Source organism: Dermacentor silvarum, chromosome 4 (assembly GCF_013339745.2).
Source record: "Dermacentor silvarum isolate Dsil-2018 chromosome 4, BIME_Dsil_1.4, whole genome shotgun sequence".
Taxonomy (NCBI): Eukaryota; Metazoa; Arthropoda; class Arachnida; order Ixodida; family Ixodidae; genus Dermacentor; species Dermacentor silvarum.
The window spans coordinates 26,033,621-26,059,689 of NC_051157.2; the positions used below are offsets into that span (position 1 = coordinate 26,033,621).

Consider the following 26,069-nt stretch of genomic DNA (forward strand, 5'->3'; position numbering starts at 1 on the left):
GTCTACGTTCTTGGTTCCGAGTCATTCGTAGACGAACACAAACGCGCTGTCACGTGGCTTTTTTTTTCGGCCTCAGTGAATGAAGTTCGTATATTGTATGCGTTTAATGTGTATGTGAGCCTGCGAAGCTTCGCTAGCCTTTTTAGTACGAGAGCAGTTAAGAGAACGAAACTAATAATACTGTGTCCTTACGACCTTTTCTTTTACACCATCAGCGTCGTTATGCAACGACGATGACATTGTATATTATTACCGTCGTCGTCAGACAACATTCTCATCGCCAGCTTCACCCTCGCCTTATGACGTCACTTATGACGACAAGACACAACCCACAACCACCAATAGGAATCAACCTTGAGCCCTTGCGCCAGTATGCAGCAGAAATCTGGGCACCGTAATCGATGCGCCATCACGCAGTCTTGGCGCTGGGCTATTCGTGCGGGATTTTATGCACCACGCAGGCACTTGAAAATTTTGTGATAACCTCGTGCAAGACGGCTCCAAAATCTTTTGTCCAATATATTGACGACTGTTTTTTGTTAAAATTAGTCGGCCAGACGTACTGCCTTTCCTTGAGCATCTGACTTTTTTTATGCAAGGTATCAACTTCACTGTGGAAGAAGAAAACAATGGACAGATTGCCTTCTTCGACGTCCTGATAAGACGTTCGGCCAAAGAAGTTACAACCAGTGTGCATCGGAAGCCGACCCACACGGGTGGGTCGCCTACGTGCCTGGGGTTCGACTCTGCGCATCCTATAGGACAGAAACGCTCCGTTGCCGCTGCACTCTTCTCTCGCGCATTGCGCATCTGCTCCGAGCTTGGACTGCGCAACCAAGAGCTAGCCGTGACAAGGAAGGACCTCTCCAGCAACGGCGAGCCTTCACAGCTACTGAAAACTCAAGAATTGTGGTCTTAAGTTGCTAACCATGAAACAGTACAAGAGAAAGCAAAAACGTACGGCTGTGCTTTACGCGCAAGGAATCAGTGAGGCACTGGGAATAGTTTTTGGCACATACGGCGTAAAAGTAGTAATAACTCCATACGGCGGAAGGCATTCGAAACGATCAGGGAACGCAGTAATCTCGCTAGTATCCCAGACTGTGGCCACCGCCAACAACGTGCTGCCTGTACAAGTACCTCTTTGTGAATACATCTATTGCTTCTCACGAGTGCTCACGAGCCTCGGATTTAGCGATCACCTTTCTTTCTGCTCTCGTTTCTTTTCGTAACACTTGAGCCGCACGCTCTTGGAAGCCGTCGCTCGCCTTGGTCAAGTTTTCTGCGTTTTGTGCCTCAGTACTTACCAAGTCAGGGGCTTCCTTCTGCGCCGTTAATGCTCTGACGACGGCCACTTGCATATAGAGTGTGCATGCTGCTTTTTGTTTGCAGGTGCGGACGCACTAAAGTGCGTGTTTGTGTGATTGTATCCCTGTGTTGCATTATGTCGTTAATCAACACCAACTAGCCCAGAATCATGTCCTGTTGCATTACAGACGCAGAGCCTCTCTGGTCTGTACAGTTCGGTAACGGGAGTGACATGCTCCTTTTATGTTTGTTTGTGTTAACGCTCGCCGACCTATTTCCAATAATGTCACCGCGATTCGATGCGTCTTCTTGACTGTTTTCAAGCTGCATCATCTCTGGTAGGGGCAATGGCCTGCAAGTTCTGCACCGGAGCAGCTTATGAAGACTGCAGGTGGTCACTGACGCTTGCAGACTTCAGGAACCGCAGCAATATACATGTCGCATTCTGATCTTGCGCCGCATGTGACCACGGTCCAGGAAGCACTGTCACCGGGGATAGTCTTGAATCAAGGTGATATAACGTGGTCGAGATAAGTAGGCGCGGTTAATCGTAGCGAGGACAAATGCAAAGATGTTAGACTTCTCACAGCCGGAACTGCCGGGTGGAGTTGTCACATTTTAATGAGGAATAATTAACCTTTGGGCAAGATAGTAAGGAAAACGCAAACAGCGGGAATGAATGAAGGGGTAACATCGTTCACTTTATTGTCACACGTCTTGATCGCAAATTACACAATACAACACGGTAACGCGCCCATGACACTAAAGCTGTCTACCAGACAACGAACGTGAATCAGCGGTGACTAGTTCATGTGCACCCGAAACCGACACACAAGCCTGCTGATAGGGACAAAGTACCAAGTTTGTGGTAGTTAACTGGTTCACCCTTAGGATATTCATGGGATATACGAAAAGCAGGCGTCTGCGTGTTCTGCCTCTTTTACAGAGTACCGGTGCGACAACATGGGAGCGAGGTTTGTCTGTACAATTGTGGGAAAGTGATTTGCCCACCTTTTTCACATGCAAACTTTCATTATTTGCATCAGCTCTAGGTGAGAAGATGGAAACAATCAATGTGACATATCATAACTTGTTCCATGCGAACTTTCACAATCAGAGATCCTCAGCCATGCAACTCTCGGGACTCCCAACGTGTCGATGTGAAAATGTAGCAAGCTGACCGATCGAAAAATTTGATATTTGCGATCTATTGCGTTACCTTTGTCGGACACATGTGGCAAAATTGCCCCGAATAGTAACTCTTGGGAAATCTGCAGTTCTACAAAGCTGCTCTTATTGCTTCCGAAACGCAGTGATGAAAGATGGCCGAATCCTGAAGGGCAACTTCGGAGCTGGTATGACTGAAGAACTCTGTTTTACAGAAACTCTTATGAGACAACGAACAGCAAGGAGGTTGTCGAAGCCGCGTGCTGTCAACTAAGGTGATCCCATCACTATTTTCTGAGCCTGCTGACCAGGGGTTCGCAGGATGACATGCAGTCTTCGGCAGGAGTTCGTCGGCAGGGATTTTAGATACCCTGTCTTTCGAGGAATTATGTAAGGCACGGCGTGTCTGTCTTCTTGCGTTGCAGTTGATGTTAATTCTTGGCATTTGCTTCCGCTGATGATTGTTATTTTTGTTTTCGCTGGACGGCTGTCGGCGCTCTAACAGCCGCTTCTCGATTCGGGGTTATGCTCTAGCACCGGAACAGCCTGTGAAAATTAAGAAAAATTACAATGAACGTAAGCTAAATGGTTTAGCAATGTAGGGGCTGCAAGAAAGACAAGATTATCATAGAGGTTAATAAAAGAGCTAGCTGATGCAAAAAAAGAAAAAGAAGAACAGTAAGCATTCAATAGATTGTTAATTTTGGAAGTACAGTATGCCTCTCGTTATATATATGGCACCTCTAGAAGTATCACGAAACGTCAGAGCATCAGCGTTTCCTTAGGGCTGACGTCAAGGTTCATATAAGAAATTCAAGTTTGCTAGACGAAATTGAGTACAGAACCGAGCTAGCTTGTTTAGACGAATAGTACCGACCAGTCCTATCATGTATGTAGCAAGAATGAATATGAACACACACACACACACACACACACACACACACACACACACACACACACACACACACACACACACACACACACACACACACACACACACACACACACACACACACACACACACACACACACACACACACACACACACACACACACACACACACACACACGCATATATATATATATATATATATATATATATATATATATATATATATATATATATATATTTGTTCGAGCAAGCTTAACTATCGTGCAAGGTTTTGTGTAAATACCCGTCATGTCTCTGTGTGGCACTGCCTAATACTCCCAGGGCTAGATCTGCAGTACACACATATATATAGAGAGAGAGCGTCAAAAAATGGAAGGAAAGACAAGAAGGGTACAAGTGTTGGAAGCGCGTTCTCGTGTTGTTACAGTGTTGGCCAACTTGTTTCACCGGATAAACGGGCCCTATAGGTTTCAGTCAAAATTCTCTGTTACAGCGGGAGAGGAAAATATTTGTATGGTTATTTGTCTAATCAGATTGCGTGCGCGATGGCAATAGTGAATATATGTATATATAAGCCAATATTTCCCTGATGAAGGAAGTTTCACGTCTGAAACTGTGGCAATAAAAAGTAACTATCTGACAACGCCCGATTGTGTCGTGGTTGCAAGTTTCAATTACACGTGGACCCATTGGACTCCGCCTCACCATATGTATATATATATATATATATATATATATATATATATTCATCGGTTGTTGAAAACTGATCCACGGGTCATGAGCGCCGGCTCTAAAGAGCTGTATATATATATATATATATATATATATATATATATATATATATATATATATATATATATATATCGATACCGACGACTTTAGTAGCTGTTATGCTTGAGCTTTGAGACTCACTTGCTTTTTTGGCGACAGATTCACCCAATAAAATGTCCAATTCATGACTGTCAGCTTTGGCACTGCCTTGTTCTTCCCCGTCACCATAACGGTAGACGGATTTACAGGAGCTGTGATCTTCCTCGAAAAAGCCGTGGCCCTTCAATTTAAAACCACTCACCGGACAACGTCGACTGCTGCGGAGCTTGCTGCACTTCGCAGCGCACTTCGCATGATTCATCAGGGTCTACCACGAAGATGGAGCACATTTACCGATTCGAAGGCAGCCCAGCATTGTCTGCTATCCACTCTATGTCGTGTACCACAAGACCAACTTGTGCTGGAAATAAGGCAGCTATATAACGAACTAGCCGAAAAAGGACATGACATCACTTTTCAGTGGCTCCCAGGCCACTTCGGCATCATGGGCAATGAATATGCCGATGAAGCTGCTAGGAGGGCTCACAAAAATGCCGTAAAGGAACCCATCCCGCTATAAAGAACCGATGCCGCAACAAAGCTTCACATACTCGCGCATGATGCCGCACGATCCTTGTGGAACACGCCAGGTTTCCGGCATACTCTACTGCACCGCCTTGATCCATCCGTCCGACTACGCATTTTACCTGGACTATTCCAAATCGAGACAGCTGCTCTCTTCCGACTGCTGCTTGAAGTATCTTTCACGAATGTATTTGCTTGTCGCATCGGAATGGCTGACAGTGCTGCCTGTGATAGCTGCGGCAGAGAGGAAACAATCGAACATATCTTGTGTCATTGTCCCTGCTACAGCTCCCAGAGACAGTCGCTCGTGGCGGCGTTGGCACGCCTCGACGACCGGTCGCTTTCTGAGCAGACGATCTTAAGAGTGCCGGCTGATGCGGTCTTCACACCAGAAGGTGATGAAGGCGCTACTGAAGTTCCTCCAATCAAGCGACCTGTTTGAACAACTGTGACATTCCTGCCTTCCATTGTGTATGTGTGCGTGTGTGTTTGTGTTCTTTTCCGTCTTTTATTTGATCTCCCTCTCTTTCTACATGTGTGAATTTTTCTTTATCTTTCTGTCTCCCCTTACCCCTACCCCAATGCAGGGTAGTAAACTGGATATCTACCTTCCAGTTAACCTCCCTGCCTTTCCCATCTCGTTTCTCTTTCTCTCGTCCTCACACGCGCGTTGCTGTGATGCGAGCCAAAGAGGTTGTCATTATAGTCATTAACCGGGATGAATATTGAAGTGCGCACATACAGGGTGTTTCACTAATTTTAAAAATATGCAAATGCTACGTAGCTGGACAGAACCAAGGCAATGTTGTCTGCCGTCGCTTGGAGATACTCAGATTATTTCTTACAATCCGCGTAATTAGATAATTAGTCCTAATTAATTATACAATCAACTCTTCAATAATTATTACAAGAAAAAGTGTCAATGAGAAAATTGTATAGCAACATGAGAAACTCCCGATACAGCTTTCCGGTGCTCAATACGTGCTACATAAAAGTGTATTGCCGAGCGTGAAAGAAGCCCTGCGAATAAACGCAAAATTGGCGTGCGACTGGCCGCTCGAGGCACTTAACGTGTATTCGCGGGCATGTTTCACGCTCGGAAAAACACTTTTATTTAGTACGTATTGAGCAACATAAAGCTGTATCGGGAGTTTCTAATGTTGCTCTACAGTTTTCTCATTGACATTTCTTATCTAGCTGTAATAATAGAGAAGTTAATTACTTAATGAAAACTAATTATCTAATTATTCTGAATGCAAAAAATAATCAGAATATCTCCAAGCGACGGCAAACAACATTACCTTGGTTCTGTCCAGCTATGTAGCTTTTCCACATTTTTAAAGTTTGCTCCAAGTTGACCCTCTAATGCCCAACGTATCATACATGCTACGCTGAGTATGATGCCTCAAAGTGCTGATTGAAGTGCGGGAAACCCAGTACATAGCCCATAGTTGCGTTTTTATTATGCTGGAGTGAAGTTTCAGCAGGGGACATTGTAACCAACCATTTGCTAATTAACTAATTGGTACAGTAATTAAGGCATAATAGAAAAACATTTCTTGTTTTTTTTTCTACTAATGTACTATCCATGGCCAGAAATAAATGTCAACAATTTGTCCCTATTATTCTTGATGTCCCAAACTGTGTTTGGGCATTGCAGGGTTTTAAGTGAAACACCCTGTATATAAGGAAAAAAATATTTTTCTCAATGTGCACAGCAGAGCGCATTGCCTCGGTGCGTCATCCTAAATTTCCCAATCAATGTCGGACCTGTCGGCGAAGCCACTGACTGTCTGTAAGGGTACAGGGATACCGTCAAGCTTGTCGACTGACAAAGCCTTTTGTCCCTGTTCCCGGCATTTCTGACGCATGAAGCGCAGCAGTAAATTGAGATCGAAGCAGTCACGCGTACCGTCAGATGGTCCACTTGTACACGCTCTCGCTGACTACCTCGGCGACAGGCAGCGGCCGCTCGGCACCTCGCTGCTGGCGTGCAGCTTCTTCCTCCGCTTCTTCCTCGTCCTCCTCGTCTTCCTCGTCCTTCTCGACGGGGCTGGGCCTCGGGGACACCAGATACACGTGCGAGAGGGTCTCGCCGCTGCCCGTGGCGCCCAGGCTCTGGTGCAGCGTGTCTCCGGGTGCGTTGGCGCGAGCCTGGCTCTCCTCCTTGATCGGCGTCAACCGGCAGGAACTCAGCGCTGAACCAGAAACGAAACCACGACGTTAGGTGGGCAAGGGAATCGCGCGACCACTCCTCGGCTCGCACACGCATGTGAAATGCAGAAGTATACTCTCGTTAGGCTGCCGCTCCAGCGATTTGAATGAAATATCTTGCACTTAAAGGAGCTGGCTGAAATCTATGAAGCAGTCGGAGAATACTTTTTTTTTGCTGAGTCCACAACGTTGCTGTAAAGCTTGCTCGGAAATCGTCAAGCTTTGAAAATAATTGAAGCTCCTCTAACTACGCAAAAAAAAAAAGAAACAATCAGATGCAGTTTTTTTTTGTTAACTAGGATATGACCAGATATTATAGCGCCTGAAGTGGAGAGTTATAATTATTATTTTGCAGTATGCGTGGAAATATCAGCTCATTCTGAAAGTTTTCCGAGCCTATAAGTCCTGCTCTAATAAAAACAATGTATAAGATAACAATTGTGTTCGCTTTACCAGCCCTACAGAGAGAGAGGACAAAAAAAAAAAGAAAAAAAAAAAAAAAACACGGGGTAGGAAAGGCAGGGAGGTTAGCCCGAAAAGATTCTGTTTTGCTGCCCTGCACTGGGGGAAGGGTAAGGGAAATGAAAGATGGAAAAAATAGCGGAGAAAAAAAGCAAAGTCATGAAAAAAAAATAGAGGGGTTGGAAACGTCCGTGAGAACTATAGCCTGTCAAATAGTTCATTCGAGCGCAAAAATTTCAAAAGTGCCTGGACTGACTTTTGATGTGACGACTGTATAGGCCGGTGATCAGCCTTCAACCTTATACGTAACCCAGATGGAAAGCTGGCCGAGTTGGTGCGTATTCATGGTAATGTGTACAGCGCGAAAAATACACGCCGACAACAGAAGAGCAGAAACCACAAGCGCTGACTCGCCACTAAAGTTTATTGCGCAAGCGCTCAATAAATATACAAGCTACTCTCCGCAGAAAAAAAAAAAGTATGAGCAGCTATAACACAGTGCATCACAGATGTCAAGCGAAAACACATGTCCTTCTGTTCGTGTATTTTTCGTCATGTTCTGTGTACCATAAGCAGTATATGTCTGAGTAGTTTACAAAACTGCGATATGTATTTGGTGCTGTTATAAGATGTAAACTCAACATATCTGGTGTTTTACTTTTTTATATATACATATATATATATTAATTAGCGTCAACATTCTAATATAAGGAGGGGAGAGGGACAAAATAAATATTTCATTTCCAACAGCAGGTACATTTAGCTGTTTCTCTCTTATTCGAAAATACCTACACATTATTCATTCAGTAGTGAATGCCGAGCCAATCTACTTCTACATTCCCATGTATTGAAATAGGAAGTCCTGAAGTGAAGCTCTTCTTTAAACGTAGTACGTCTACATACGCTGTCGGGGAAAGAGCTGAGATAAAGGAGGCAAAGCCAGGCTTTAAGGCTAAGATAAAGGAGAGATAGCGAGAGTTTAATATCGGCAAAGTGGCTGCCCTGAGTGTTTTCGCGGCGCGCATGTCGAGTGTATGCGCGGCACGCGTAGCGCGCACTCTGTCACGCCACGAGAATCAGCCTGTCTTCCTGGATACACAGAGCGCTTGCGAAAAGCCCCTCGCGCGCGCCACTTATATTACTGACTTCAGGTATAGAGAAAAGACCCGGCAAAAGGGGCGGTGTGCTAGCTCGAACTGGTGGAGAACACGTGATCGAATTGGCGAGGCGCGACGTCTCCCTTGTTTCCTGGCATTCGCCTGCACTACCCTTTGCGGTCTTATGTGGCAAAGGTAAACGCAATTGACTGGGCGACGTGAGCGTGAAAGAAAGACATCTCTTCGTGCAGTTCTGGGGCGCTGTCGGAGATCTTTGTTTCGCGTTCTGTTCAGTTGCTGCAACGTCACAAAGGGGCAGTATTCAAAATGTGTGACAACGGGAGGGAGAGAGCAGCCAATCGGCAAGCGGTGAACTCCCCGGACGGCAAGCGTCTGGGGAGTTCGTCGTTTTTGGTGACGTCAAAATGACGACAGGCTGTTGTCAATCATTTTGATTACGAGCACGTCGTCTGCTAGGAGCAGAACGCGACGAGAGATGTGAAGTTCGAGCTGTCATCTGCTCGCTACGAGACCGGCTTCGCACGGCACGTATGGTGGGATTAGATTGGATCCAAACGGCGGTTGCAGCTACGGGTACCGTTCTCAAAAATTTGCGTACTGTCATTTTGTGACGTCACAGCAACTGAACAGAACGCGTTTCGAACAAAAATCAAATGTGTGATTCGAAGCAAAGTAGGAGCGAATAATAATTACGGTCGAATAATTTCGAAGCGAACAATTCGAATAGTTGTGGAATTGACCTAAAATCTTGGAATCAGAGCCAGATGATGACAAATCTAAATAACAAAGTTGGTTGCTTAATTGCAAAAAAAAAAATCATAAGCCAATTCACTCTGTGAAGGTTGATGACCAGCGAAGCTGTTTAGTGCACGACACAGAGGTGACACAGAATGTTGAACATATTTATTGTCCTTATTGGTGGTCATCGTGACGATAGGTACGCAAACAAATTCGCGTATCACCTTTATTATTAAATGTGTCCGTCAGGTAAGACAATGAGTGGCTCATACCCCCTTAAGCAATGGCTCATGCCTCCGTAAACGCGGCTTCCCCATTACGACGACAGAGTGAGTGAGTGAGGAGGAGGAGGAGGAATAAACTTTATTTGTGTAGCAGATTTGTGAGACCTAGGCGTCTCTACCTAGATGACGGCCTCGAGCCCTTGGGCTCTGGTGGCATCTTCGGCCTGCTGGATTGCCTTAAGTTGGTCTTCCGGTGCAGAGCTGAGCAGCGCGGTCTCCCACTGCTCTCTGGTCTTGTGCGTTCTATTCTGTATGGGTGTCCCAGGACAAGCCCAAACCATATGTTGCAAGTCCGCCCTTTCTTGACAGAATCTGCATCTATCGGTGTAAAGTTCTGGATAGTAGCGGTGGTAGTAGGCCACCGGGTTCGGATATGTTTCTGTTTGCAACAAGCGCCATGCTGTCGCTTGCCGTCTACTTAGCGAGGAGTGTGCCGGGGGGAAACGGGCCCTGCCCAATTTATAGTGTTGGTCATCCGGTCTCTCTCCGTTCCCAGTATTTGCGTGTTACCTGCTCGGTCCGTCAGTTCTCGAGCCAGGTTGTGCGCAATTTCGTTCCCGGGAAGGGAGGAGTGTGCGGGTGCCCATATAATGTAAACTTTTCGATCTTCTCGATAATTGGCTAAAATTCGTAGCGCTTCCGGCGAGATTCTTCCTTCGGCATAGTTTTTTACGGCGGTCTTGGAGTCGCTGACTATGATGTTGGCCTCCGTGGCGGCTATTGCCAGTGCTAAGGCAGCCTCCTCCGCCACCTCAGCCTTTCCTGTTTTTACACTGCCACTAACTCTGGAGTCACCCTCTAGATTGGTAGCAACTATCGACATACTCTGTCTATTTGTGTATTCCGCCGCGTCCACATAGACCACGTCCCTAGCACTACTGAATTTTTTGTGGAGAGCTCTCGCTCTTGCGATTCTTCTATCTTCGTGAAACTCCGGGTGCATGTTTCTGGGGATTGGGAGTATTGAGAGATTTTCCCTTATTTTCGAGTAAAAACTTTATTGAAAATAAATAAATAAACGAAGGCACGCCGGAATGATTGGCGTCAACGCAGCCAGCTGTGAAAGGAGACGACTTCGACAAATGCGGGAGCAGTGGCACGAGCTCGCGTATGTTCGTCGTCTTCGTCTTCCACAGCTGGCTCCGATGCCGCTCATCATTCCAGCGTGGGCCCCGTGTCGCAGGAAATCCAGCCTCGGCAACAGGCGTCGGCGTGCGATGCGGGTGGCGGAGAAAATAAGCCCCAACTACCGCGACCGCGCAGGCCATCCACGTGGTGCAAGGTTTTGGTGAACAAAAATGGAATTTCTCACAGTGAAATTCGTCAGGAAAATGGTAAAGTACGACTTTACCATTCGGCGTCAGATTCACCGTTTGATTGTTTACCGATCGGCGTCAGATTGTAATTTGAATGTACGAGAAAACCTAATTCTGCTACGAGGAAACTCAAACACAAACTCATCTTCCAGCATTTCTACCACACCTATACAGCCGCGCGTTGCGGTGCGAGCGGGTCCCGGGTTCCAATAACGCTATCGCGTTCTACTCAAAGGCGGAGCTGAAGCGTCCTCCAATGTTTTGTTCTGTCGTCCCAATTGGGAGGCCGCGTTTACTGGGGTATGAGCCATTGCTTAAGGGGGTATGAACCATTCATTGTCTTACGGGACGGACGGATTTAATTTTGAAGCAATTTCATTTTGAAGAATTACAAGTGGCAATGGTGGGCGGATGCTGCTAACCACGCCGCCGAGCAAACTCGAGACATCGAACGCAAGCGTTTGTGAACAGTTCGACAACTTGTCCCTCATCAGTGTTATCAGCTCCGACGAACAGTGACACAATGCCTTCGAAGTGTTGAATGAACATTCCGCTACTAGTGGAGAAGACCTTGGTCAACTTAGAGTTGGCGGTACGTGTCAGGAATCTTTAATCAAGGGAAAACTTCCAGCGTTCAGCACTGTGAACGGGTACGTATGCCCTCCATTTGTTGTGATGGCGATAAGACTGTCATCCACCTTCACGGAGTGGAAGGACCAACGATTTTCAAATGTAATGAAAAAAGCTTTGCGTTGTGATAGTATAAGCCTGTCTTTAATAGGAGCAAATAATATGCATCCTTTGTAAATTAAAAAAATCACAGCATATCCACGGGGTGAATGATGATGAGTGGGCGAAGCTCCGGAGGGAATCATCGGATCTCCCGCTTAAGGGGACGCTAGCACAAACGCGTTAGAAACGTGCAGTACTCTCTAGTAAGGGGGAGCGGCCACAGCGTCTTACGCAGCCATTTACACATGCCGGAACGTGCACCGCGTTTGCCGACGCCATCACATGACTGCTGAGAGAGTATATCCCCCGTATTCATAAACGCTCCTCGACTTGAACTTGACTTGCCACCGCTTTGGGCAGCGCGTTCGAAACGCGTTGAAGGTAAGCCGGAGAGGCCACAGCGTCTTACACCAGCTTCTTACACGGGCCGTAACGCGCTAGCACAAACGCGTTAGAAACGCGCTAGAAACGCGGCCTTTCGTTAATGTTGGGTATTTATTGCCATCGTGGTGCGTGTGTCCATGTCCGCTTCGTGGCGTAGTGGGCTAACGCCGCGCGCGCTCGGAAGTGAGGGGTCCCTGGTTCGATTCCGCGCTACGGACACAAATTCGGAATTTTTTTTCTCATTTTTCTCAGACTGGTTACACACTACTACTACGACGACGGGGACGAACGGGTGCCGCTATAAGGAGCTTCGCCCCTAAAACGATTTAAAGTGTTGATTTGTCTTGGAGTGCGCAACAGTGGTTCCTGGCGTTCAGTGCGAGGAGACATGGCGGGCGATCACAGCTGTTTGCAGCGGCTCGTTCAGCGCTGTGTGTTGTCTTATGTGCTTTCTATGTCCGCGTCGTTCAGCCTGCGCTACAGCAAATTACAAGATACCTATCAACAAGCCCATATAGCTATCCTGATCGAGTATGTAGTATTCGGAATTCGGCTGCAGCGAAGTCGTCATGTCAGCGCAGTGAGATGAGACCCTCGCGTTACCCGTGCTGAACGTCAGTTTCTGATGAAATGATGTGTGTATATCGCTCGTAACTGGGCATTAGTGGCGCCGGCTACTAGCCATATTCTTGCACCAGGCGCAGCAGCAAGTACCAACCAGAAAACTCACGTCTGCCACCGAAGGAAGCCGCAAATGATCTGTGTGTGATTACTGAACGTGAAATGGGATTCGTTTTGTGAACCTTAGCGCTAAGCCGGTTCTTCGATTGCGGCGCGTCTGCTGTAATTATGTTAGAAGTCTTTTCTGAATATTTCGAAAGGCGTAAAAGCCGACGCCACAATTTTTTTTTTGAGGGGGCTGCAGTCACTTGTCTAACAGACATGGGCGTCGTCTACTTTATCGTCCTGTGTCTCGCGCTGTCAGTATACTGTGAATCTGTACCAAGAAGCTTAAAACCAATATGCTGCGGTACGTAGTGCGGTGGCGTAGCCCCATGGCAAACAATAAATACGTTGTTAGCAGTACATTTGTTTGTTTATTAACAACATAGAGCACCGGAGATTTGTATTTGTAGCGGCAAGCGTTAAGTAGGAAGCTATCGGAATTATGGGCCAATCTCGTTGACACGCGTGTGCTTGTACCTTCTTCAGCACATCATCTTAAAGTAGAGCTGAAAACCCCGGATTACCAAGAACCTATGCGAGTGGGGCAGATGTAATGGTTCCTTCATTGAAAATTAAAGCAAGCATCCGAATCTGTTAATCTAGTCATGTAGTTAAACTGTACTAGACCAACGTTAGAGCATGCTAGCAGGAGCCATTTCAAACTAGATTAATTGACCAAAATAAGAAAGTGCAAGGACAGCTTAACGGTACAATCTAATCTGGTGTTCCCGAATAAATTGCATTAGAAAAATTTTATGCCTGCTTGAGAGAGAGAGATAATTTATTTGAAGGAAGGCAGAGAGGTCGGCCTGAGCTAGCATGCTCTAGCCTGCTACTCTGCACAGGGGGAGGGGGGAACGGGGACATAAAAGCTGGATGAGGGGTTGTGATGACATAGAAGAAGGATGTACAACGGTAAAGGCAAGTTCAGCATCCTCATGGCTAGCAACAAAGTCCAAAAAGGTCCTTCAAACGTGTCATCTACCTTCTATAGAGCATGGACGGAGTCACGAACACAATTGAAAGCTCACAAAAACTCGCCGCGAAGAAGCTTGTGTATGGGCTTCTCCTGCGTGAGCACCACAGGTGCCAAGCAAGGTAATTAAATTATGTAAAGAGCAGCGATCAGCTGCTCCAGTACGGCGAGGACATGCACGGCGCTTTTAGCGGCCGGAGTCTGGAGACCACAGAGAATCACGCGCATTGATTCTAGCAGGCATTCTAGCACGTGAAATGCCTGCTTGAATTGCCTGCATTAACCCAATGCTCAAAACAGGGGAGTCTGATTCCTTTTTTTGCTGTTGAAAAGCTGTTTTAATGCAAGTTTCAGAATCCAAGTATTGTGAAATTTTCGAGGAGACCACAATAAAACTTTAAGATATAGACAATAAAAGTGTGCCTACGTACAAGTACAGACTGAACACACTCGAGTGGTTGAGTGGCTGGCTACGAAATGTGACAGCGTACTTAGCTAAAACCTCCCGGTAACTACTAGGTTCCACGTATGTTTCTCCTATAGCCCATAGAGCCGTCAAGCGGCATGATCATGCGCGGTTTCATTGCAGTGTTGGCCTATGCTGATTGTTGTACTTGCAGTGATGTAAGCGTTTTGTTTAATATGTTGCACTACGGTCCTTTATTCGACTTTGTGTTGAAATGTATAAAATGTGGCCACCCAGTAATGGGGAAAAATAGCCAGCAGTATCGGCAAAAATACTGTGCAGATCCAATGCACTTGTTCAAGTCGACATAAGGCGAAGCTTTCACGTAACGGTCAATTAAATTCTATAAAACTAACTGTAATGTGTACAATTGTCCTTATTTTCATCCTATGCAACATAGACTCATATGCAATGTTTGTTTATGCACCGCACAGGTAACAACTTTAATGTCGCGTAATGTAAGCATAGCTCGGTGAACTTACTCAAACGTCAGCTTACTAAGGCTTGGACTGACCCGTGTGGCTAGGATTGTGTGAGTCTGGCTGAGTAGTATTTTAGTGAGCATCAGTCAGAGCAGGCTCGGCTGAGTAGAATTTTGTAAAGTTTAAGTCTGCACACACCTGCCATTAAATCACACCATGAAATAAATCAGTAAGCTGCTGCATCTTACACTCTAACGAAAAGAAGATTCAGATACACAAATGTCATGCTCTCTTTCTGTATATGGCAAGTTTGATGATACTTATTTTATAGAATCAGTAATGACACGAAATGGTTATTTAAGTTTATGAAGTAATACATGTAATTGGAAACTCATTCGCAACTTTTCCTCTATCTTGTTCGGCACGGCCTTTGTCCCGTGATACGTCTGCACACAATATTATCTGTGGAACATCCGCACTTGAAAAGATGCTATCAGTAGCAGGAAGGGATGCCACCAGCTGACGATTTTGATTTTCTTTTGTTTAACGTGTTTTCTACGGTTTATAAAAACAAGGTGCTTACCTGCTTTTCACATTGTTGCATGTGTTTTACAGGAGGTAGAGAGAGTGAAGCATGGAAAAGCAGGGGTGTTTACGGCGAAGCAGTTTCTTAGAATACTGTGATATGTTACGACCAGCATAAACAAAAATTCAATGCACTGAAGTAAGCGCAATATGAATACAGGTGCAATAAGCATACAAAGTCTGCAAGATATTGAAGGTTTATTGGTTTCTGTGCAGGAAAAAAAGTGATACATCAGAAAATAAAGCGATAAAACTGTTTAAATGATGCTTATCGTGCATTAATGCTTCAAAAACCAAATTGACGATGCCGCTTATTCCTAGTCAAAGCGGTAAATATGGCACTGTAGAAAATTCATTACGATATATAGTTTGGGAGTTCGCTTTGCGAGCTTAATAAGCAATCGCATCTCGGAGTGGAAGTAACAGAACCTGGAAATGAGATAATTCCCCGAGAAAAATGCGCGTGAAAGCCGACACGAACCGACTGCTACTATACATGGCCACGCGTATAAGCATGACGTGGAAACGTCGGATACTATCCTGTCATGCCACATCAGCTCGATAAAGCATTTGACCATAGTTGCATATTTTTTAAACTGATCCGCCCTAAAAGCATACCGCGCTACAAAAGTGGCGTTTTCGCACATCGCGAGTAGCTTGTACGCAACAAACCAAAAAATTGGGATATCTGAAGGCCATGTCTTCTCGTGAGGAACACCTTGCAGTATTTACAACTAGCATTGTATGTAAATAACTGAAACGCACGCGAAATTACACACCATCAGCACCGGATGCCAACGTGAAATGAACATCGCATGATTAGCCACCTAGCGTGTCAACAAACGCAGACAAATCACACAGCCGAATCTGGCCTACGCGATTTTATCTGAATTGTTCGCGTGTCGGTGCTGATGGTACATACCGCTTGCGCAATCTACGGCTCCGCTCAGTAAGTTGTACTGTTCAGGGCTTGTTGAGCGAGTGACACCATTTTGCAATACAAACCTAAATAGGTATCGCAAGTCGCGACTCTCGGCGCCATTTCGACAAAAAATCGCAGCGATCGGTGCGGCGTGTGACCAAGCGGTCGGTCGTTGTTCGACGCCTGCGGCTGCGATTTCTCTCACATACGACCGACATTGCATCATGTGAAATAGGCTTTTGTCATCGCGCCACAGACAGTCTATGCTGTGTTGCTCAAGTTCGACTTGATGCTTTCCGACTACACGCAAGCTTAACCCGTGCCATTCTGTAAGCACCCAGACCAACTTGGTAGGCACGCTTGCTGGAAGGCACGTCAAGCCTGCGCACATGATTTGTGGTCCAATCACCGATGAGAGGCAAAGTTCTCGCGACGGTTTGCCGTGACTACCGAGCCTTCCTTGGTAGTTAGGCCTAACCAGCGTTGTTTCGCCCGGTGTCGGCCACCAATGTTAAGGCTTAGTGCCACGTCAACGCAAATCTATTCACAGCGGTCGTACAGCTCTCGGGAAGCCGTACGGCCGCTGTGAATAATATGCTTGAAAAATCGAGCAGGTGCAGAAATCTTTAGCGACCGTAAACGAATTCGTCTTTGTCTTGTCTTTAGTGATGCGATTTACTCACCAGAACCGAACCTGCCGATTATACTTGTGTTAAAATTTACCACATGTTGCGAATATAACACACACAATTTTTTTAATGTTAGCAGTGAAATTGGGGTGCGACTTATATGCGAATTTCAACTTCGGGTGTGCCTTCACGGCAGCGCGAATTTCGCATTGAAGTGTGGTTTTACGGCAACGGGGCCCGTGCTGCCGTGAAACCAGCTTTAGGGCAAGGTCTCCGCCATCAGCATCGCCGAAGAGGTGTGGAACCGAGCCGCTGGCCTAAAGTATACAATGCGGACGATTCCTGCATTCGCACAACATTAATGTTGACTAAGCTCATAACAGCTTCTTCTCTGTAAAGCGCAAGGGGATAAAAACTCCGGATTGCGTTATTTCGCTGATCGCAGCGCTAACGCCAGAGTACATGGCCGATGAGTTGGGTTTTCCGAAGCCCTTAACAGAACGCATATTATGAAAAATTTTTGACGCAATGTATTCGAACCGATCTATTTTAAATTTACGTATCTTTTGTTTTTTTTTATGTAGAAGCTCACAAAATTAAAATTTGACTCCAGCCGTTGCTATATCTGAACACACATGTGCTACTCCCTTGAAGAAGGAAGCTTCATTCAATAACAACTCTAGATCAAACCGTTCCCGTTTCTGGAGATTTCACGCCCTACACCACCCCTACGCCACCTTTTAAGGCGTACCTAAATCCAAGTGCATGGGTGTTTTCGCATTTCGCCCCCATCGAAATTCGGCCACCGTGGCCGGGATTCGATCCCGCGACCTCGTGCTTAGCAGCCCAACACCATAGCCACTAATCAACCACGGTGGGTAGTTGTCTATCACTTAGAAGCCCCTAAGTTGACCGTAAGTCCAGTTGTGAATAACATGCATGGATGAAATAATGAAAATAAGCTTTTTCTTTCTTTTTTTCTTTTTGTTCTTTCTTTTTTTTTCCTCCTTTTTTTTTTGCTGGACAGACACCATGCTATATGTATATTTCACTCTGTTTATCAAAGAAAAAAAGAAAATATTCTGTATTCCATTCAATATTCGAAGATCGTGTTTCTCGAATAATTGAATTCGTATTCGATTCGGTCCCACAGTTTTATTATTGGAACATTTTAGGTTGAAATGTGTAGAAGTGTAATTAAGCATTATGTATAAAAGAGTATGTTTAAAATACTACTTTTCATCAAGTACGTAGCCGGCGCCGTATTAGTCCTAAAGAATCTCATTTTTATCATGTCACTGAAAAAAGAAGGCCTCATATGGTGCACCGTGTATTGGACATCGCATCAAGGAAGAAAGGGAGTATTTGGGAATATGAAATGTGAAATGCGTCTGAGCGTGAAACAATGCCGGAGGAGGTCGTGACGAGCGTACCGGATTCACTGGCCTCAACGCGAGGTTGCTTGCCGCACTCAGCTTGGTGAAGTTTAGGCGGCTGCATATCTTACCATAGGAGAGCGATGGTTCGTATATTGTTAGTGCGGGCTCATCAGTTGGGTTCTACGCTTTGATAGCCAGGTGTCCATTTCTATAGGACACACAGGCTGGCATGTGAGCACATATGAGAGTAGGTGAGCGCTGAAGGCGACGAAAATAAATCGAGAGCAAGGCCAATGACCTGCGTATCGACGTTTGCGGCAATAGCCACGCTTGCATGAGAATGTGATGATGAATATGTTTGGCCAGCTGCTCCTGTGGCCATCGGGACGGGTCGTTCGCGGCCAAGGAAAATGGTAAGCCAGCGATCCGACGGATTGCCGAAGTTGCGGTGGCTAAAAGTACCGAAGTAATCCTAGTCAGTTCAATGCCGATTTCATCACCGATTTAATTTCATTATCGTGAAGCACAGGGTGTGAAGAAGACGCGGATTATTACAATTGCGTACCAAGGGGCACGCTCTTTGTTCTGTAAATACCGAGGCGGGCGATAACGCACGGTTGATGACAGAACCCCCACATAGGCCACCCCCATTTCTATTACAGCCAGGTAGCGCAAATCCAGAATCGCAAACACACCCATCACATAAAGGGATATTTATTGTGCGAGTAACGGAGACATTTGTATGTTGAAATTAGGTTTTACGAAGTTCTAATTCAAAATTATTTTCACGAAAGAATGGAATATGTCCATTTCACAATGTCTGCTTTCACCATTGCAGCTTGCTATTCAAAGCACCGACTCTCAATCGAATTAGTTTTTAAAATTCTGCGGGCGCGTGTATCAAATAAGGCTCGTGCGGCAGGTTAACAGTCGCAGCGAACAATCAAATCGATCGCCTCCGTCTACTCAGCTTGTACGGGTCCCACGAATCCTTTGAGCCTTGCTTAATCCTGTTCAGGCTTTTGACGTCCGAACCCTTCCACTCTTCGTTCCTATAAACTTTCCAACTCAGCCTTACGTGCCACTTGAGTAAGGGGCGTTCTGACAGTTATTGGCAGTCAGACCACTGTATTTTTTTTTCCTATGCAATATTGCTCCCGTTGAGTTGAATGCCTTTAGAGATGGCGAAATGGTTCAAATGATTTCAAAGACAAAACGGTGCACTGCTCGGCCTCAGTATAAAAGGTCCAGGTTAATGTCGATAGATCGATTGTCGCTTATGGAAGCAGTGTAGCAGAATTTCAGTACTTTCAGTGACGTCGAAGCTGAAAGTTTAAAGGAAAGTGCACGAATCGATTAAAGAAACAAATCCAGTGGTTGTGGTTCACTGGATAGCGTTGAGCTATTTTGTTCTGTACTTCACACATCGCCTGCAGGTCCTTTTTCGTCAAAGTGTACCAAAGGCCGGAAGGCAAGACTCGGTCACTGAGCATTTAAAATTGCTCAAACGGTATAAAAATATACTGTACTGTCCAGAATGCTAGAACAGCAACTATCTATGACTATTTTGACCGTGATAACCATAAGCGTATCCTTATATACTGTGGTTACCAACGAGAATTCATTCGTAAAATACTGGTGAGTTCGCCGGCGACTACATTACCTTTAGAGAGGCAGACGACCAAAAATATTTAAATATAGAGAAAATTTCTTGCTTCCACTGTTAACAAAATTTCAGTTGAGTGGTTATTTAGCATTTTTGTGAGATGAACCACAATTGAGTCGAAGCTTGAGGGGTACGTTTGATCACGCGCCTCGGCCTCTAGCCATAAAATTTAACAGTTAAATTCATGTCTGACGGCCGGTTTGTTTACGCATCAGTGCTATTGTGGATAACAGACATTAATATTATCTAATCTCCCACTCTTCACTTCGTTGTCAAACAATGGATGTTGCGAAATGTTGGCGAAACACTTCTCCCATATTGTTATCGGCCAGAGGAGAAAGATGCCACAAAGTGCGAATGAACGGTGAATAAAACGAAGGCTGTGAGGGAGGTCAAGAAAAATGGTGAATGTGATAACATAATCCTTTATCCCAGTGTTTGAAGTGCTCAATATATTTCGTGTCAGTGGGGGTATGACCGAACAGAGTGAGATGGCAGGAGCTACGGACCTCTTCATGAGAAAAAGGGTGAGTATGCTGAAAAACCTTCTTGATTTCCTTGAAGTCCATAGCCGGAGACAAGAGGAAGTGCTGGTGAGCATACTTGCTGAACGTTTCGCTGTAAATGTTTGCTGTCAAATGCTTACCTCCTACGTCTGCCAGCGACAAAGGTACGCATGAAAGCGAAGGGGTACGTTTGCGTAGAGAGAGCCATCCGTGCGCACTGGTATAGTACTCTTCAGAGAGTAGATGCCTGAGGTAGCGCTACAGCTCTCAGCCGCGGCGCAGACGTCATCGAGCTCACAAGTACACGTCAGTAAAAGCATCGGATCGGTCCTTTGGCGAGGAAATATGCAAATTTCCGAAGATGATGTGGGCCACTGGAAAGGATCTAGTGCGTCCGTGTCAGGAAAAGGGGGCTATGCTGCTCCTCGATAGAGTGTGTCAGTGCTGTGCACTGCGGACGCACGCACCCAAGACACTACTGCAAAGCACAACCAAGGACAGAAAACAAACAAACAAACAAGGAAGTTCAGTGACCTCGACGACAGATGGGACGTTAGAATGCTTCGTTGTAACGCCAGCCAGCCACCAGAAACGACGGCGACGAATATTCTGCAGAAGTGAAAAAAAAAAAAACATTTTCGCTGCACGCAAGTCAACTCTCCTTCCACGTGATACATTTCACCTTTGTCTGGGAGGTTCACGTCATCTCAGAGATGTTCAAGCTGGTTGGGAAGAGTGTCACATTTAGATGAACAACTGAACGAATCGCTGTTTCGTCTTTGTCCTCATCAAACCCTAGGGCACCTCGCGGTTGCTGAAGCACAGGTGTAACCGGGAGAGAAAAGCCAGTTCTGTGTATCACTGTAAGTGACCTCGACGGTCAGCCTTCTGGAGATTGGCTTGAGCGCTATGGGCCCGAGGAAACAGATACCACACGTGTGAACGAAATGTGCGAGAGAGAGAGAGAGAGAGAAAGAAAGGGAAAGAAAGACAAGGAGGTTAGCCAGTGTAAATACCGGCTGGCTTCCCTGTACTGGGGAAAGGGGTAAAGAGAATAAAAGGCGATGGAAGAAACAAATAAATAAAAAAAGTGAAGTAAGAAAATTCGCGCAACAACGCTCAAAGCCGGTTGCACAATTCACAAGCCCTTAAGAACTTCAGCAGAGCCCTTAAGGCCTTGAGTGCCGAAGCCCGTCTAGACCAGTGTCCTAAAACTTTTTCCTCTGTGAGGGGGCGATTTTCAAGTTTTTCAAGCGCAGTCGCGAACAGTTTTCTTGCCACATTGTAGCGGGGACAGTCACATGTGAGGAAGACGAAGGTTCTGAGGGGGATCAAGGAAAATGGCGGAATCAGTAATATATTCCTTTGCCCCAGTGTTCGAACTGTCCGTTAGAATATTCATAATACCTATTTAAACTTGCTTTACGATAACAAAAATAAAACGAGTTGTTTGTCATATTACCCCTTCTTCCGATGCCTGCACGACAGCGCACATGCCTACGAGCGGACGACTGCATATTCAACTCCGGTCTTCTCGCTAAACAAGTTACTGCATCTTAGGGAGTGTCGGTTGTTTACTGACAACCATGCCAATGTTTACACAGCGCGAATGTTGACACAGAATCGTACGCAGTAGCAATTACTACGATGGTGTGCAACTACGGCTTTATTAGCACGCGGACCTCAGTGGCAGAGAAGCGCGTTTTTTTTTTTTTCGCTACGACAGTCAGTCAACATGCACTGCAGCGCCTGTCTCGGTCACTGAAAGCGGATCTGCAAATAGCCCAGGGAAAGCAAGCTCCACGACAAGGCAACCGCCCGCTAAGAGCCTCAATGGTATCGTTCGCCGAAGCAGCACAGGGCACACTTACTTAATGCTGGTGCAAGCGTGTGTCTCAAGAATGCAGGGTGCGTGCTTTTATTGTAATGCGCCGGAAATGGTGGGAGCGCCTTGTTCGCTCAACGAAAAATGCCTTGAAGCGATCTCAGGGACGCAGCAGCCTCAACGTGGAAGCAAGTCACAATCAATCAATCAATCAATCAATCAATCAATCAATCAATCAATCAATCAATCAATCAATCAATCAATCAATCAATCAATCAATCAATCAATCAATGATATATTTCTTACAATGCCTAGGAATAGCTACGGAGCATTCGTATTGGTGCACTCAAAAATTAATACGAGAGGTAAAGTGTACATAGAAGACAAATGTGGTAGACAGAACAATGGCATACAGAAAAACAAATACGCAAACAGAAAACGAGGAGGCGAGCGTAAAAGGGAGTTAATAAAAATTGAGAGCCCTTCCACTACTGTGAAGATGGAAGCCAGCGAAGCTGGGACTATGGTGGGTCTGCTGTAATGTATATTGCTATAGTGAATGTATATATTATCATTATTGACTGTATTGAGCGTCTTCGGCATGTTCGTCAAAGAGCAAGGACACCGGCGTCTTGTTTTCGCCCGGAGCGATGTCCAAGTAGTGCGTTTGCTGCACTACTTGCCCGCCATCGACTACTAAGTCCGCCCGCGACGCCGACGAGATCTCTCCGGCTCCTGCTCTCAGCGGCTCATACTGACATATCCAACGCGGTTATGAGCCACACATGATATCTTTCCTTCTTTCTTTCTTTCTTTCTTTCTTCTTTCTTTCTTTCTTCTTTCTTTCTTTCTTTCTTTCTTTCTTTCTTGTCCCTGGCTCATACCCGCATACCCAAAACGAGTATGCACCACACGTGATTTTATTATCGTTAATCATGACGTAACTGACGAGCATGTGATGTTATTGATGTCATGACCTATCATGCAGTCATGTTAGTCATACATTCGTACCCTTCCATGCCAATTTCGGTATGTATCAAGTGAACAAGACGCCACAAAACGAGACGCCACAAGATTGATGCCTACTTCCGGTGTACACTAGACGTGATCTCCTTGAACCTAACCCTTAAGAGTTTCGCTGTAATACAACATGATAATCTATAGATATACAAAACACGGGAAAAAACTCTGAAATATGTAAATACTGGTAGAAAACTTATTAGTTCTTTTTGGAGTCAAGCCATAAGAAAGTCTCTAATGAAACAAGGCCACGCAGAGAACGTGTAATTCGGCCTAGTATACTTTTGCGGCACCAAAAATTGCACATGATCAAGAAGCTTTGGACAACGTTTAACGCCATGGACCACATAGAGGAACAAATGGTTTGATTTAATACGTCTTGATTTTCGAGGTGTAAGTTGAGGTATATTTGAGAGGGCTTTACTATTGTCGCCAGAAAGCAAAAGTGGTGCTTGAAAATATCATCATCAGCCTATATTTATGTCCACTGCAGGACGAAGGCCTCTCCTTGCCATCTCCAATTACCTCTGTCTTGCCCTAGCTCATTCCAACTTGTGCCTGCAAATTTCCTAACTTAATCACCCCACCTAGTTTTCTGCCGTGCTCGACTGCGCTTCCTTCCTCTTTGTACCCATTCTGTAACTCTGATGGTCCACCTATGCATTAGATGGCCTGCCCAGCTCCATTTTACTCTCTTAATGTCAATTAGAATATCGGCTATCCCCGTTTGTTCTCTGATCCACACCGCTCTCTTCCGTTCTCTTAACGTTAGGCCTAACATTCTTTCGTTCCATTGCTCTTTGTGCGGTCCTTAACTTGTTCTCGAGCTTCTTTGTTAATCTCCAAATTTCTGCCCCATATGTTAGCACTGGTAGAATGCAACGATTGTACCCTTTTCTTTTCAACCACAGTGCTAAGCTACCAGTCAGGATTTGGCAATGTCTGCGGTATGCACTCCAACCTAATTTTATTCTTCTGTAAATTTCCTTCTCATGATCAGGGTTCCCTGTGAGTAATTAACCTAGATAAACGGACTCCCTTACAGACTCTAGAGGCTGAAGAGTCTGTTGCTGGGCCTGTTAGTACATACTTGTAGAAACGATGGAATCCAGCCTTCAGGACACAAACACCAGGAGAGAAATAGACGGACACATGCTGGGACTAGCAACAAGTTTAATGAAAGCAACCACACAGAAGTTTGCAGGGAAGCCAGAGCGCGCATGCGTCGTACATACCACGTGACAATCAAAGAAAAAAAAACACAAAATGACACCTAGTAGCCACATTTTTCTAAATAAGCTATCTCTTTCTTTGACAGCGATAACGAGGGCACACTAACACATTGATTGTGATGTTTTCGGATATGGGACGCTTCAATCAGTTCACGTTCGTAAAGTGTGGTTCCCTTGCCTATAATTTGTGTGTCTTCCAAAAGAGGCGAGCAGCCGCACACTCGGCAATGAGAAGGCAGGTTTGCTCCTCCTCCTGACATGACAGACGTCTCATGTTCTTTTAAGCGGATATTAATACAACGCCCCGTCTGGCCTATATACACGCGACCACACTTCAACGGTATGGTTGACTGAAGTCAAGTGTTGCCCTGATTCTATTGGAAATTATCTTGGTGAATATTTATACAATACTGAAAGCAAGCTAATGGGTATATAATTCTTAAATTCTTTGAAGTATATATCAGTTTATTCTGGACGCGTTCATTGCGCTCAGAATTATATTTTCACGTCCTGCGCCAAACTACCGAGGCATACTCTAGTAGTGGAAGGCACACAGTAGAATACAATTTCAGAAAGACAACAGGGGAGTAGAAGTCACGCGATAGACGACAAACAATACCAATAGCAGTGGTCTTCAGCATGAGCAAAATGAGCAGCTTGATCGGCCCGTTGATTGCCGATAATACCGTAGTGACTTGTTAGCCAGTGAAAAATGTTTTCATGTCCTTTCTCAGTCAGGTGATTTATTATCTCTGTGATTTCTAATACCAACTGTTCATGCGGACCACGCCGTAATGTTGACAGTAAACATTGCAGTGCCATCTTCGAGTCGCAGAAAATCGACCATTTGCGTGTTGGTTCGTCATTAATAAAGTGCAGTGCGACTCGAAGCGCTACGAGTTCTGCTTTCGCTGGAATGACGACAACTGCGGTAGAGCCGTTACCCAGGATGGAGCCATCGGTGTATATGTGCGTGTGTAATTATGGTACTTCTCGTATAATTGGAGTAAGCTAAGCTGTTGAAGAGCCGGCGATGACATATCTGCTATTTTAAGGACGCCAGGTATTGTCAGGCTGATCTTTGGGGAATGAGGCACCAAGGAGGAGTCGAAGGTCTCGCGGCAGGTGCGAAGCAAGCCTCACGATGTGCGGATACCGTTCGGCAGAACGAGGCACGTGGTCTCTCCGCAGGTAGATAGACTAGATGGTGGCAGGGAGTTCGGGCAAGGTGCCTCACGTGCCCCCTTAGAGCTTCAACTGCGACGTCGGTCTTGGTGAGGTGGTCTCTAGCGGTTACATTGGTAGCCGCTGTTGACGCACTTCTAGAAAAAGCTAGACAAATCCGGAGCGCGTGGGCCTTAACACATGGCCTTAAGCAGGCTTATTTTACTTGTGTTAGTTAATTCTGGCTAGCGGTACTGCAAAAAGCCGAGAAAAAGTACCCTATTTAGTTGCAGCATAGCGCTTATGGACATTTCCCAGTTCTTTTCAGCGAAGAACTTCAAAAGGTGACAGACGCCCGTCAACGAGGTTTTCATGTACGATACATGGGGGCTCCATGAGATGTCTCTGTCGATTATCACACCCAAGAATTTGGATGACCGAACATTTGGTATAATGTTCCCATTGATTATTACACTGTAGTGCGTTATGGGCTTACGCGTAAACACCTCTAGCGCACATTTCTCAGATGAAATTTCCAGGC

At 45.5% G+C, this 26,069-nt stretch overlaps 1 protein-coding gene across 4 annotated transcripts in view; it reads right to left on the reverse strand.

Moving 5' to 3' along the window:
- Positions 1-1,992: 1,992 nt before the first annotated feature.
- Positions 1,993-26,069, reverse strand: part of LOC119449644 (uncharacterized) — a 365,645-nt gene continuing 341,568 nt past the window's right edge. For all 4 annotated transcript variants that reach the window (XM_037712865.2, XM_037712866.2, XM_049665344.1 and 1 more), the window contains exons 8-9: positions 6,675-6,960; positions 1,993-3,021 (exon numbers count right to left, since the gene is read on the reverse strand). In XM_037712865.2, the coding sequence (XP_037568793.1) occupies positions 6,677-6,960 (284 nt within the window). In that variant the 3' untranslated portion in view covers positions 1,993-3,021; positions 6,675-6,676. The remainder of the gene's footprint in view (positions 3,022-6,674; positions 6,961-26,069) is intronic.